The sequence below is a fragment of the Gorilla gorilla genome, chromosome 6 (assembly GCF_029281585.2).
Source record: "Gorilla gorilla gorilla isolate KB3781 chromosome 6, NHGRI_mGorGor1-v2.1_pri, whole genome shotgun sequence".
NCBI lineage: Eukaryota > Metazoa > Chordata > Mammalia > Primates > Hominidae > Gorilla > Gorilla gorilla.
The window spans coordinates 138,911,053-138,926,509 of NC_073230.2; the positions used below are offsets into that span (position 1 = coordinate 138,911,053).

Below are 15,457 nucleotides of genomic sequence, written 5' to 3' on the forward strand. Positions count from 1 at the left end.
TTGTGAAATACCCCCTGGATTTCAGAGTTAGCACAAAAATAAAGAATCCAAACTATCTCATTCCTTTACTGTGAATTACATGCTGAAATTTTTGTTTTTTGAGACAGAGTCTCACTCTATTGCCCAGGCTGGAGTGCAGTGGCGTCATCTCGGCTCACTGCAACTTCTGCCTCCCAGGTTCAACTGGTTCTCCTGCCTCAGCCCCCCAAGTAGCTGAAATTACAGGTGCCTGCCACCATGCCCGGCTAATTTTTGTATTTTTAGTAGAGTCGGGGTTTCACCATGTTGGCCAGGATGATCTCTATCTCCTGACCTCAGGTGATCCACCCGCCTCGGCCTCCCAAAGTGCTAGGATTCAGGAGTGAGCCACGGCACCCGGCCTCACACTGAAATATTTTTGATATATTGAGTTAAATGAAACATTTAACCTTTTTTAAAAAACTTGGCTACTAGAATGTTTTTAATGATAAATGTAGATCACATTCTATTTCTATATTTCTGCACTAGGAAGTGGGTTTGAGTTAAATCTAGTTTTATTTTCTGACCCTACTGCAGGCACCGGAGGTTGGGGACACCATTGTCAGTGGAAATGGGGATGTGTATGGGGAAAGGTCCTGATCCTCAGAGACCACACCCATAGAGTGAGCCCTGGGCAGGAGGTCAGCCAGGGAGCATCTCATAGGGCCCAGGCAGCATGAGGTTCACACAGACATAGGTACCCACAGCCCCAGCGGGCATTGGGGGCAGGCACTGAGCTTGGCACAGCATGATTCTTGGAAAGAGCACGTATGGATGGCCTGAAGACCCAGGTTCTAGCATGGTTATGCCACTGTGTGACTAAGCCACTTGGCACAGCACAAGCAGTTAATGTCCTGTTCTACTTACCGAAGGGCTCACTGCAGTGAGTGAGACTCGTGAGGGGAAGCCCTCTTCAGCCCTGCCCATGGTGGTCCTCTCTGGAGGAGGGCATGTTTCTGGAATCCTGATTTGTTACCAGCACATAATTTTCAAATTGGCAGAAATGCATCGTTTAGCCGGGTGTGGTGGCTCATGAGAGCATTCTTATTTTTGTGCTAACTCTGAAATCCAGGGGGCATTTCACAAAGCACATCTCAATTTGGACGCTACATTTTCAACATTTAAAGTGACACGTAGTCCTACAAAACAAAGTGGTTTTGCAGAGCAATTTACACTCGTTTTAAAATTTAATCCCAGTACTTTGGGAGGCCAACGTGGGCAGATCGCTTGAGCCTAGAAGTTCAAGACCAGCCATGGGCAACATGGCAAAACCCATCTGTATAAAAAATACAAACATTAGCCGAACGTGGTGGCTTGTGACTGCAGTCCCAGCTACTCAAGAGGCTGAGGTGGGAGGATCAGTTGAGACTGCAGTGAGCCATGATTATGCCACTGCACTGCAGCCTGGGCAACAGAGTGGGATCCTGTTTCAAAAAAAAAAAAAGAAAAAGAAAAAAAGAAGTGCATCTTTAAAAGCCTTGTCCTATGCGTGTGAACACACGAGTGGTGTGCAGCAGGCCCTGATGCGCTGCTTACAGAATTGAGGAAAGCAGAGGCAAGGCTGCCCACAAGGAGGCCGAAGCTTCTCCAAGGAGCCTCTTGCTGCGTGCTGGCTGGCCTTGGCGGCCAGGACGCCAGGAGACGAAGCTGAGGGAGGCCTGAATGCCAGCCGCACCTGGCATCCGGCACCCCCTTCTAGGTTCATTGCCAAGTACCGGCAGCCAGAAGGGTGGAGCAGAAGGGTGGAGTTTTCTCTTAGGGAGTCCAAGTCCGTTGTTGCCACCTCTGACCCCTCGACACCAGGTCCTGGGAGCCAAGTCTTGAGCCCCAACGAGCTCTGAGGAGCCCAGGTCCACAGAAGTGCCATTTTTCCGAAAATAAACACCCTTCACTACATAGGTACACACAAGCGCGCGCGCACACGCACATGCACACACACACACATACACACAGCCAGAGGGAAATGCTCCTATCTTTTATCTTCTAACATTAAATCCCTGGTCAGGATAACTATTCAGTCCCAAGACGTTGGGGGGTGCACACACAGTACACCCTGAGGCCCGAGAGAGCAGGCTTGGGCCCAAGTTGCACTGTCCGGGACTCAGGGGGGATGAGTCCCTGAGATGCTACTTACAAATAGGGCTGCTCAGCCTGCCAGGGGGCTGCAAGGCCTCTGCAGCTCCAGGGATTGTGGGAGTCAGAAAAATCCTTTGTCTTGGTTCTGGGTGGGAAGCGAGACACCCCCAGATCCAGTGTCACAGCCACTCATTCCCAGGGGGACAGAGCAGCCTTCAGAGCCAGCAAGAAGGCTGTGGGGCTCAGAGCCCACTAGCTTTCTTTTCCAGGACAATGTGCCTCAGAAACCCCGGTCCCCTTCCCAGGAAAGGAACAATGACTCAGGCAGGTAGTGACAAGCCACCTGCCACTTGGGAAACAGCTAGACTGAGGCTGAGAGGGTGAGTGGTGCTGGGTGAGATTACTGGGGTTGGTGGAGGGGGGAGGTCGGGGGACCCAAGAGCCGGCGACTGCACTGAGACTTCTCCTGGGAGGGGTTTAAAAGCAGCTGCCTTATTGAGATCAATGGAATGACTGCTCACGTGACCCATGTACCTCTTAAGTCCCCCTCAGGCTGGAAAGTGCTCTACACCCCCAATGCTCTTTGAGTCTAAAAACTAAACCTGTGTTGAAACCTTGGTGTTTCGTGGTTAATATACAGCATCCTCTCTCAGTTACTCTATCCTATGACGGGGCACTGTTTCGCAGCCTGGGTGGAGTTGAGTCACAAGGTGGCAGAGTCAGAACCTACTAGTCTAGGGATGTCGGTTTACAGCTCAGTACCCAAGGTCCATGAAAGCCCAGTGAGGAGCCTGAAGTTGCACAGCTAAAGGAAGGGCTGGGACTCGAACTCATGGCTCTGTGGTTCAGTCCTTCGGCTAAAGGGTCCATGAGTGCCACCCACAAAGAATGTATTGAACGTTTTGCTTCTGGGCTCTGGAGGCATCCAGGGTAGCTGGGGGGTTCCCTGCCAGTGAGGAGGGAGCAGGCACTGGCACACCATTCCTCAGTAGCCCGACCTCATTCAATCTGGCAGGTAGGTATGAAGCCGGGTCAACTGGCGCGAATGCATCAGGATGTAGGGAAGGAGAAAAAGGAGTTTAGGGGAATAAGGAGAAAACAGTGGAAAAGAGCTGGAATGAGAACACGCGAACAAAGCAACACTATTTCCTTTGTCTTAAGGTCCTGCTAACAAAACCGTTTCCATTAGACTGAGCGGCATCGCCATCTGGTGGTAACCAAAGGCAAACGCTTTAGAAAGGAATCGAAATGGTCTAATCCAGCCATTAGCATTTTACCATGCAAAACCCACCATTCCTCATCTCCCAGGAGGCTTAGCACTTGGCAGAGGACCACCTGTTTAGGCAGATCAGCCCCAGCAGGAAGCTGCACTGTCCATGAACTCCAGGCCACGGAGTATCCTCACTCAGCGTGAGTTGACAGGGCTTAGAAGGTTTAGGCATGGGGGTAGATAGGGACCTTCGGGCTTTCCACGGCTCTAGTGGAGGAGCCTCACAGCCCCGTTCATAGCCAGCAGTTGTGCATCTGAGTTCCAGGTTCAAGGACAGGCCTCTGGGCAGAGCCTCTTGGTTATTACTGCCTAAGGGTGCCACTCCCTTCCCAAACTAATTTAGTCATCTGCATTCTAAGAGCTGCTCAGCCAAAAGAAGCCAGCGTCTGCTGCTCAAAGGAGCCAGAACAGAGAGGGTATTTTAGAAAACCAGCTGAGAGTAATCATGAGGGCTATTATCTTATTGATCAAGGTCCAGCCATTTGCCAAGGTATATACACGTTTATTTAAAAAAGTTTACAGTTTTCATTATACACAACTATTAAGAGGTTATAGTCAGAGGAGGCATGTGTCCTGTTGACAGACGTGCCTACTAGATCATCACAATGCAAGGAGAAAGGTGGGAGGGAGGAGACAGGGCGAGGAAAAATAAGCGATAAAAAGCTTCAGATTTCAGTTAGGGGCTGGCAGTCCCTTTTATCTTTTCAAGTATCACACAATATGTACCAAATACAATCTGTAAATAATGGCCATTTCTTCCCAAGCCCACAGCCAAGATGAGTGTTAGGCTAAATTCAGAGCCCTGGCTCTTCCTCAGATGAGTGGAAAACCTGCGCATGACAGGGCCGGCTCCCCCTTCTCAAAGGGCTTCCTCCCACTCATCCCATCCCTAACAGAATCGCCGAGGTGTTCACGGGCCAGAGAAAGCACAAACACGGATTCAGAAGTCCAAAGAAATGCAGTTCGTTGCGCCCAATCAGAGATATTTGATTTCATTCAACAAGGCTGGAAGCCCAGTTGGGAAGTCGATAAAAAATCTTGCTAACTTTTTTAAATGGCTTTTACTTTTCTAAGTCACTGAAACAAGGAAGGGCCACATGCCATTTAAAATCAAACACTAGTTCCCAGAGACTTGGTGTCCAGAAACTTGACCCACAGAGGCTAGCGGAGGATCTGTCTTTCATGATTCTCAGCCATCCCAACGGGAGGCCTAACATAAAGCATGTGCCAGGCCAATGCCAACTAGGACTTCAGGGGGCCTTTGGCGGGAAAAATTCCTTTGAGAGGAGACATTCCTCAGGAGCTTAGATCAGCCAGCTGGCAGTCAGAACAGCTTTTGAAGTGGATGAGAAATGTTAGGTACTGGAGAGATGATAATGGCAACTCCTGATAATGACCTCACTAGGATAAAATGCTGGTTGAAACTGCACAGTAACCTCAAGGAGGGTGATGAAATTGACGACAAAGCCAAATGCCAGTGTCTAAGATGGCTACCACTGACCCTGTGCCCACAAGCCCCCCGGTGCTGGGGCTTCCAGAGGGAGCCCAAGGGTGGTGGATTCAATGTTGCCAGGTTGCAACCATCTTGCTTGTTGGTGTTTGGCAAAAGCTTGAGCTCAGTTATGTGAACAGGGGCAAAGAATGGCTTGTGCTGGTAAAACTCAAGGGAGGATCCAAAAACTATGGGCACTAAAAAGGGGAGGGAAACCGCCAGAAGTGGCTCTGACCTGCTGCCGCTGCCACCACCTCTAAAGCCAAGAATGTAGAGCCTCTGCCCAGGGATCTGGATGCTTTCCTGAGTGTTGGAAGGGCAGCCTGGAAAGGCATTTGGTGGTGAAACACCGCTGCTCCAGACTTACACTACCATCTATTGTTGGGGGCCCAGAGTCCTTGGATTCACTGCCAGGCCTTCTTCCAGATCTTTCTGTACCTGTGTGTTTGGGCTCCTACTCCCACCTCTCCCAGGCGCAGGGAGAGGACAAAAAGCATAAGGGACTCTGTTCAACCCAGCAAAAGTCAGTTTCCCCGTGGAGAGGCAAAGCCCCACCCAGAACATAAACATGCATGGGACCAAGGTTAGTGCCCAGACAGGACAGACTTGCACAGAACAAGAGGGCACAGTGGGATCCATGCGGCAATTACAGGAGCTTCCAGCGCTAACAGAGGAGCCTTATCCCACCTTCATCACACAGACTTAGATGGACATACACACACTCTCGCTCACTCTCTCACACGTGTGCACACATACACACACTCTCTCTCTCTCTGCAGCCACACTCAAATCTGCTTAACTCCTACAACCTCCCCCAGCAGGTCATTTGACAATTCTGCATCTTCCGCTCTCTGGTGCTGGGGCTCTGGTCAGAGGCGAGCCAATGTCTTATCATTAGAGAGATGTGGGATTAGGTAAGGGGCAGAGTCATGGCACTGCTCACACACCTTCCCGAAACTGGGGTCTATTCAGTTTTTTGACAAGATCAAAAGCAATTCTTAACTGGTCATTATTTTTTTTTTAAGGTAATTAGAACACTATTGTTTATACAATATTGAAAAAATACAATTTTTTATTGTTTGAACTCAAATCATCACCCAGCACTTTAAGCCTACCCTAAATAGCACCTACAATAAATGTCATAGCACAAGCAAACTGCAAAGTCAGCAGGTAAGCAAGTTAGACAGTGCCAGCAGAGAGACCCTCCCTCCCCCAAAGCAATGAGAAGACAGCGTGCTAGGTAAGAGTGAAGTACACCATTACATGTTAAATAGTTAATACTACCCTTCCAGCAAGCCACAGATGCTAGATGGATAACTCAGTACAGTTAACTAACCACAGCCCTACATCACTGCACTTTTTTTTTTTTTTTTTTAAAGAAAACCTTTTGCTTCATGCCCGTAATTAACATAAAGTAAGTAAATTCGTCTTTTTATTTAGGAAAATAATCATGCTAAAAGCAAGTTGTACTTTATATAGATTTTCAAACAAAAGATTGATTGTGCTTTTTGAATAAAAAAGATAGGGTATCTTCCAACCTCACTGACTTAAACCTTGTGGAATACAGCACTTCTAAACTAAAAACACACGTCAAAAAGAAAAATTAAATAATCCCAGTGGGATGCTCAAAAATCGTCTTTAGAAGGTTTTAGGATTGGCTAATTCTGCTATTATCTTATTGGCTGCGGCAAAAAAAGAACACAGAGCGGCTGTCTAAAATTTCTCCAAACTCCCCTCCGAGTTCAGCAGGCAACACTCAGATTTGAAAGAAACTCTGCAGCAACCTGGACATATGGTTAGCTGAGTCGACATTTGATTAGCAGGCATTTTAAACTGATTTCCTCTTAACGTACACAGGAGAGAAAACATTTTCTTCCTGCAGGGCATGTTCTACTACATCATATTTCTGAATCCCTTCTTCCTATTCGGTCACTCTCTGAAAAAAGCTGGTTTGTTTTTCCCATGTAGAATCACCCTGGGTACAAGAACCTTTATTTGTTCCAATTATTATTTGTTTTAAATTTAGAACCTGTATTGGGTCTAAAATACCCATTTCCCACTCCCACAAGCAGATGATGACCAGGCTGCTGCCAAGAGCAGCAGAAAAAGGGAAAACCAAACCAAAACATGAAGGCAAGTACCCAGGGCTTTGCAGTCACCACATGGGTCGTCTCCTCAAGTCTAATGGTCCATGAGCGGCTTGTCCAAGGAGGCGGCCGCCTCTTGGTAGGTGAAGATGAAATCTGCAACCTTTCTAAGCACAATACACACACACACACACCAAAAAAATAACCCCCCCAGAAACACAACCCTCATATTTAAAGCTCTTCAGTTCAGGGTAGCGGTCTCAAACTGCCAAACACTAGGATGAGGATGTGACTCTGCATGTGTTTTGGATGAGAGGAAGCATCGTCCCAGTCACTTTTCTCCTCCTGTGCTGTCCTTTCAAAAACAGGTCTGGATTTCACGCTCTACCCCAAGAAAAAGAACTGGTTCAGAAAATACTTCTCCAAGTTTCTCCAACAGAACACTGTGGCTGCAGGGCCTGGTAGTGTGAAGGGCAGGAACTGACATATAAAAATGTACTTAAAATCAGAGTCAAAAAATGGTTTTAAGTTTTAATACTCTAATTAGCTCCCTGCTTTATACTGTTAACTCCACAGAAGACATAGGGCCACCTAGGATTCACAGGAAGGAGCAGCTCTGATTCTTACATGGCTGGCTCCGATGCCTCCACAGCAGGCCTCTTCCTCCCTAAGTTTTTCCTCTCCATTTCAAAAAAGCACTATTTTATCTTCACATCCAAGAGCTGGTTGGTTTGGTTTGTTTCTTTGGAACCACCAATAAAAGAAGCGATTTTTTCCTGTTCTTTTTACTCACGTCTACCTATCAGAGCGGCTATTTCCTTCGACAGTTCAGTAGCACACAGGCTGACTTGGCCACATGGACTCATGAATGCATGCATTCAGACCGCATATTGCTACCAAATGGAATGTGGGAATATGCTATGCACCTCAGGTTGAGAAATGACCAAGAAATCAAGATCTAAAGGGTGATATATAATATATATATATCAATGCTATTATTCATAAAAACCTTGTTTAGTAATAAAAAAAATTGCTTTGTTTAAATATGAATATTATAGTCTGCTTCTCATGGTTAGGAAATAATAGTCTTTCTGAAAAGCAGGTGCTTTTTCTACTACAACTCCATATCCTGGGCCTCATCTTCGGAAAAGTCAGACATAGAGCTCTCCGATGAGCTGTCCCCGGTACCCTCTTCCTGTTCTTTCAGCGCCTCCTCCGTGGCGTATTTCTGGATGTACTCTGCATGGGGTGGGAGAAAGACAACAAGGGCAGTGAGTGGGCAGGCATGTGCTTTGGCGACCCCAAAAAGCTGGCAAGGCTGCGGAGGTTCAAACTTACCTTGAACACCAGGGGGGACAAAGGTGACAGTAATCATGATCACTACAGCTAAGGAGAATCCCATAGGGAGACTTCTTTGGGACAGGGTTTCTGCATTTTGCCCCGAGGGAAGGGGTATTGGGAAGAGCAACACAGCAGGCTCAGCTTGCAGGGGAATATGTGTGCTGCAGCACCCCAAGAACTCTTCAGGGACCAGGGAAATGGGAGCCCCCCGCTTTCTTTTTACTTTCATCTCCCAGATAGTATAGGACCAGTCATGATTCCATAGTAATTTATAAGGAAATCCCTCATCATTTTTAGATCTGCAGTTACATAATTACGGTCAGTCCATGTCTATTATTTTAGGAATCGATTTTAGTCTAAACAGATCCTGCCTGTCAGGTTTTTGAAGCAGCTGGCAAAAACCATCGCTCAATCTGCTCAGGACTAAGCTGCTATACGGAGACACCACTCGGCTCTGAGTGGTTTTTCCATGTATAATTTACCTGAAGGTAGATTTCCGCTGCTACAGCCTTGGTGGAACCCTAGGCTGAGTAAGACTGCTGAAACGGCTTTTAAGAACTGCTGAATAAACAAACTTGTTCCTAAAAACTCTAAGTGCATACTGTTTTCAAGTGAACAGCCTCCACACAATGGGAAAAGACAAGACAGAAACCTATTCAAAATGCAAGCCACACAAAAACACACCCTTGTGGCTTTGTTTTTCCTCCTATAGAGTTGCAGGGACTCACTGCAATAGGAAGATAAGCTGAATGGCCAAATGGGCCTACCAGATTTGAATAACTAGCACAGGGCCTAGCTAAGAATGTTTTTATATTTTAAAAACTGTCCTAAAAAATAATAAACAGAATGTGTGATAAAGGCCACATCTGGCCAATGTGGTCCTTTACAGAAAAGGTTTGCAGACTTGAGACTTAGAGCCCTTCAAATTCATTATAACAAAATTTTATGCTAATGATTTTGATGAGATTAAAGTAGCCCATGATTAGGTAGGAATTTACCTTAATTTACATATTTTAGAGTGAGAGAAATGTTTATTCAAACTTTAACAATTTTATTTTTAACCTCTAATGGGTTGACTATTTTGCGTCTTCCTTTGTAGAAGATAAATATTGACCTTTTTTTGACACTAGAATTTGATACTATCAGCCCTCTTTAATGTATTCAAGGAAACAAATGTATATTAAGTACTTACTAGGACAAGGCCTTTGAGAGAAAGGAAGAGCAAGGTCACCAATGAGGAGGAGGAAACAGAGGAAGATAAAAGGAGCTGCTGAGTGTCACCAGAGGGAAGCAGTTACGGAAGAAAAAGAAAAACGGCCGAGGCAGTCCCAGCCACACTGACCCCCAAGTCCTGCCAGCTATGGCATAGGAGAGGCCACTCCAGGGAAAGGCTTTGTTTTGTTGAAAGTAAGTGGCTGGGATGTTTAAACACAACCTTAAGAGAGAACTATGGCCAGGTGCAGCGGCTCATGCCTGTAAACCCAGCACTTTGGGAGGCCAAGGCGGGTATATCACCTGAGGTTAGGAGTTCGAGACCAGTCTGGCCAACATGGTGAAACCCCATCTCTACAAAAATACAAAAAACTAGCTGGATGTGGTGGCACACGCCTGTAATCCCAGCTACTCGGGAGGCTGAGGAAGGAGAATCACTTGAACCCGGGAGGCAGAGGCTGCAGTGGGCCGAGATCCCACCACTGCACTCCAGCCTAGGCGACAGGGCAAGACTCCGTCTCAAAAAAAAAAAAAAAAAAAGAGGAGTAAGGGCAAAGATGTAGATTCCACTCAGTATCAGAGAGCCCTGAATGGCAGGCAAAGATGTCACCCAGCAAAGGGTTTTGAGCAGGGAAGTGACAGCTTTAGACAGCTCCAATGGTGCCCAGTGCTACGGGCTATCCAATATTTAAACACTTTTTCAAACATGTACTATAATATAGCGCCAACTAAATATGAACACTGACTGTGTTAGCTGTGTTGGGTTGGTGGTGACTGCCACACAAATGGAAATGTCCAGCAGCAGCTTGGGAGAGAGGCCAGGCCTAGACACACATTCAGAAATCATCTCCCTGGAGGGGACTGACTGAAGCTGTGAGAGGTGAAACAGCTCCTCAGGGATAAGAAAGGAAGAGAGGGAGTCCAGGGACCGAGTCCTAAGTGAATGACCACATTTAGGAAACGGAATGAGAAGTTTCCAGAAAGATGAGGGTAAAATGTAACACTTGCAGAAAGGTCCAGCAAAATGGGACTTGAGAAGAGTCCAAAGGATTGGGAAGAAATGAGGGCACAGATTAAGCAGAGAAGGGGAAAAGAACTAGAGGAGTTTAAGGTGAGGACGCAAGAAGTTTGAAAATGAAAGGGAATAAACAGCATGACTCCTAAGGGAGCCCACAGGAGCAGATCACTGCTCCTGAAACAGGGAGACCTCTGACGGGGTGGAGGAGGAAGACTGCATTGGGAGGGGGTGGGGGGTTGGGGGAACAAGATCACAGGTTGGTGGTGGGAGTGAGTTTGAGAAATGAGGAAGGGTGTCTCTTATTTATTTCCTATAGTTAGGAACAAAGAAAAGATGCAGGAGGGAAGGGAGAAGATATCAAGGCACAGTAGGAAGTGGGGGTGAGCTCAGGTCTGATGGCCATGATTTTCTGAGATTACTAAGGAAGACAAAATGATAGCCAACATGAACATTTCCAAAGGCTAGGGGTCCGTACGCTGGAGTGAGCCATTCTAAGATAAATGTAGGCTCGGTTCTTTTTGTAAATGGGACTATAGCAGACATGTACTGAAACAGGGCTACTGCTAAATTGTTGAGACAGAATGCATATGTGAACTAGAGAAATATACTCTGCTCCAAGATATCTGTGGTTTGCAGACATTGCTAAGTGATTCCTATGTCAAAATTTTAATATAGTCTCATAACAGCACTTTATCTGGCTGAAACTGATTGCCTTTTTCTTCAAATACATGTTTGCTTAGCTATATATTTTGCTACATAAATTAGATATTAATTTGCAAAGCACTTGAGATCTAATTAATTATAGTAAATTTATTTCTGCTTTATCTCAACAACAGCTCCAAACAATACCCTATAGAGACCTTGGAAGAAGAATTAGAAAACAAATAGAAGAAAAGCTATTGTTTCATGAATAGTCCCTGTTTGCCTCATACCTGCACATTTCAGAGTGAAGACCTGCACATTCAAGCTCTGGTAAATTACTTCTACTGCCACCTCTTGGCAAATGTACCTTGGAGAGGCCACACATTTTGAGGAAGCAAACATTCTGGACTGCTATGCAGATAGGCCCATCATGTGAAAAACTGGCTAGATACTAATGCCTGCCATTGGTTAAAAACAGCAGGTATATTTCACAAACTTTGAATTCCTTTGCTTCTTGGTGGAGCTTCATGTATCTAGACTTTTCACTATGAAAGTTCTGAAACATACACAGAGGTAAAATGGAAAATCCAATGAACCCAGGTGGAGCTTTAGATTTTTTTTCTTTTTTAAAGACAGAATCTTGCTCTGTCACCCAGGCTGGAGTACAATGGCACAGTCTAGGCTCACTGCAACCTCTGCCTCCTGGTAGGCGATTCTCCTGCCTCAGCCTCCTGAGTAGCTGGGACTACAGGCGCGTGCCACCACACCAGGCTAATTTTTGTATTTTTAGTAGAGATGGGGTTTCACCATGTTGGCCAGGCTGGTCTCGATCTCCTGACCTTGCGATCCGCCCGCCTCGGGCTACCAAAGAGCTGGGATTACAGGCGTGAGCCACCACGGCCAGTCGCAAACTTATCTTCATTTAAATGAAACTCATATCCCATCAGCACATAAACTGTTTTAAGAATGGGAAAATAGGATTCTAAATCGCAAAGGATGAGCAAACTGGTGCTACTGCCACCCGAGGTTGGTGAGCACTACTTCAGCCCACAGCTGTCTCTTTTTAGGCCTAAGAAAAAGTATTAGGAACTAAGTAATTTAAGAAGGACTTTTAATGACTGAAGCCCAACAGATTTAAGTTCTTTTGTCTCCAGGTTAAACTACCCATCCTCTTACCTTTAATTTTCTGCTTGTATTCTTCTGGTCGGTGGAGGTACATGGCTGCAGCGTCACCATTGAGAGGATCTATGGGGTTAGGATAGGCCAACAACTGAGGCAGGAAGGACTCAAATATATTGGTAAGATCTGAAAAACCAAACAAACATGTCACACACGGGAAATGCAAGTTCACCTAAAATTCACTTGCATTCAGTAGTCAAGCTGCTTACCTTCTTAGATATTCACACGGGGATGATTCTCCATACGAGTGTGCTCTATTACATGTGACTTGTATTACACATTCATTTCAATACCAATTTAAACATTTTAAGTTTAATTTTAATTTGAAGAACGAGATATACCTGACATTCACTTTGAAAGACAATTTTCCCAATTCTATTTCACTCTATTTATATGGCTATTTCACACAGCCATTTTCTACAGCTTACAAAACCCTCCACTCTGAAAGGTATTCAGATGCTGGGTCTTAAAAGAATTGAAGACAGTTTTTGTGTGTTTTTTTTTTTTTTTTTGAGATGGAGTCTTGCTCTATTGCCCAGGCTGGAGTGCAGTGGTGCAATCCTGGTTCACTGAAACCTCTGCCTCCATGTTCAAGCGATTCTCCTGCCTCAGCCTCCCAAGTAGTTGGCACTACAGGCACCTGCCACCATGCCTGGCTAATTTTTGTATTTTTAGTAGAGATGGGGTTTCACCATGTTGGTCAGGATGGTCTCAAACTCCTAACCTCAAGTGACCTGCCAGCCTTGGCCTTCCAAAGTGCTGGCATTACAGGTGTGAACCACTGCGCTCAGCCTTGAACACAATTTTATAGGACTTGACATTTAATTCAATTCTTGCAACTTCTAATGGAGGTAAATACAACCAATTTTTCAATTATTCTGGGTAATGAGCATAGGAATCTATATGGACCACATAAAACTACAAATATTCATAAGACAGATAAGCACCAATCTACTGCATTTATTTATTTTAAAAAGTTTTTTTTTTGAGAGAGGATCTCACTCTGTTGCCCAAGTTGGAGTGCATAGGTGTGATCATACCTCACTGCAACTTCAAACTCTTGGGCTCAAGCCAACCTCCCAGCCTCAGTCTTCCCAGTAAATTGGACTATAGGCATGTGCCACCATGCCCAGCTAATTTTTTTTTTTTTTTTTTAAATAGAGACAGGGTCTCCCTATGCTGCCCAGGCTGGTCTTGAACTCCTGGACTCAAGAGATCCTTCCATCTTGGCCTCCCCAAGTGCTGGGATTATAGACGTGACATTTATTAACTCCTTTCTTGCCAGGCATACACAGATGATATCTACACACGGTTAGCAAACAACAAACACCCACAGTTACCCAGCGTTTTAGAAAAGCAGGCCCTGAGAACCTGGGTATAACACAACCCACACGCCCCATAGCTCAGATATGCTGTAACTTCCACACTCTGCTCCTCAGTGAACTGCAGCACCCCTGAGAAATGGAAGGACATGAGAATGCTTCCATGTCTCTGCCCCACTCCAGCTGCTTTGTCATATTTTATATAAAACATTCCTGTTTCTGGAGACAATGCTGAAGTACACTAAGTAGCATAAAAAACTACTCATTAATTTAGTCAGCTCTTTCAACCAATTTTGCTTTTAACAATGGGCGCTCCTTTGCAGTATTACAGATGAATGCTTTGCCAAGCCACATTGCTTGAGATTTGTGGTTCTCAGCCAAGGGTGATTTTGCTCCCCATGGAATTTGGCAATGTCTAGAGACATTTTTGGTTGTCATATCTAAGGGGTGCTACTGGCATCCGGTGGGTGAAGCTGCTAAACACCACAATGCACAGGACAGCCCCACAACAAAGGATTATCTAGACCAAAATGTCAGCAGTGCTGAGGTTGAGAAACCCTGATCTAGATAAAAGGGGTAGGCAAACCTTTTGGTAAAGGGTCAAATACTTTTAGGCTTTGCAGGCCACATATGGTCTCTGTCATAACTACTCAAAACTCAGCTCTGCCACTGTAACACAAAAGCAGCCAAAGTATAGGTCAACAAATCGATGTGGCTGTATTACTATAAAACTACATATACAAAAACAAGTACCCAAGGTCTGCCCAACTTTGCTCTAGAAAATCTTACCTATAAGAGGTGGCTCTTATCACTGTAAGGTTAAGAAGCTGAGCAGTTAGAGAATAATCTAGAGCTGTGTTACTCAACCGAACTTTCTGCAGTGATAAAAATGTTTTATATGTGCTCACCTAAACCAATAGCCACTAGCCACAAGTGGCTACTGAGCACTCAAAATATGGCCAGTGTGAATAAGGAAATTAATTTTCAGTTTATTTAATTCTAATTAAATTTAAATAACCACACATGGCTAGTAGATCCTGTATTGGACAGTGCAGGTCTAGAGAATGATGGGCTAGAGGGTCCCATGACAGCTACCACGTCCTGTTCTCACACACGAGGTATTGACACAGAGCAGCTCTGCCTTACAACAAAAGCCACAGACTTCGGGTGATTTCATCAGAGTCTATTTCACCTTCATAAGGCTGACTTCAGAACAGTCCTAAAGAGCCACTTTATAGTAAGGTTCTCATGTACCACGAAAGAAATGCTGACACTCCAATCAAAAAAGCAAAACAAAAATCACCTTCCTAGATAACCCCCAAACTATCTGCAGTAAGATTTTCACCGATATTTTATCTACAATTTTTTAAAAAAGGGAAACAATTATTATGGTACAAAACCATTGAAAACTATTTGTTTTCAATGAAAAAAATGCTTATACTTGAATGCTGGGTAGAGAAAGGCCATAAAATGGTATGTTTTCTAGAATTACAACTATGTACAGTGTGTATGCATAAGACAAACATTTTAAAAAGCTACATCAAGGCAATAGGTGTGTAACTTCTACTTTTCACATTTCAAATGACATTTCTTTTGCCTTTAAAAATCAACATTTTTGGCTCACACCTGTAATCCCAGCACTTTGGTAGGCCAAGGTGGGTGGATCACATAAGGCCAGGAGTTCGAGACCAGCCTGGCCAACATGGCAAAACCCTGTCCCTACTAAAAAATACAAAAATTAGCTGGGCGTGATGGCGCGCGCCTGTAGTCCCAGCTACTTGGGAGGCTGAGGCAGAATTG

At 45.1% G+C, this 15,457-nt stretch overlaps 1 protein-coding gene across 2 annotated transcripts in view; it reads right to left on the reverse strand.

Annotated features, from left to right (window-relative positions):
* Window positions 1-3,845: 3,845 nt before the first annotated feature.
* The window catches only part of UBE2H (ubiquitin conjugating enzyme E2 H), a 119,264-nt gene continuing 107,652 nt past the window's right edge, over window positions 3,846-15,457 (reverse strand). For both annotated transcript variants that reach the window (XM_019031231.4, XM_019031233.4), the window contains 2 exons: window positions 12,333-12,461; window positions 3,846-8,182 (listed from right to left, as the gene is read on the reverse strand). In XM_019031231.4, coding sequence (XP_018886776.1) covers window positions 8,058-8,182; window positions 12,333-12,461 — 254 coding nt within the window. In that variant the 3' untranslated portion in view covers window positions 3,846-8,057. The remainder of the gene's footprint in view (window positions 8,183-12,332; window positions 12,462-15,457) is intronic.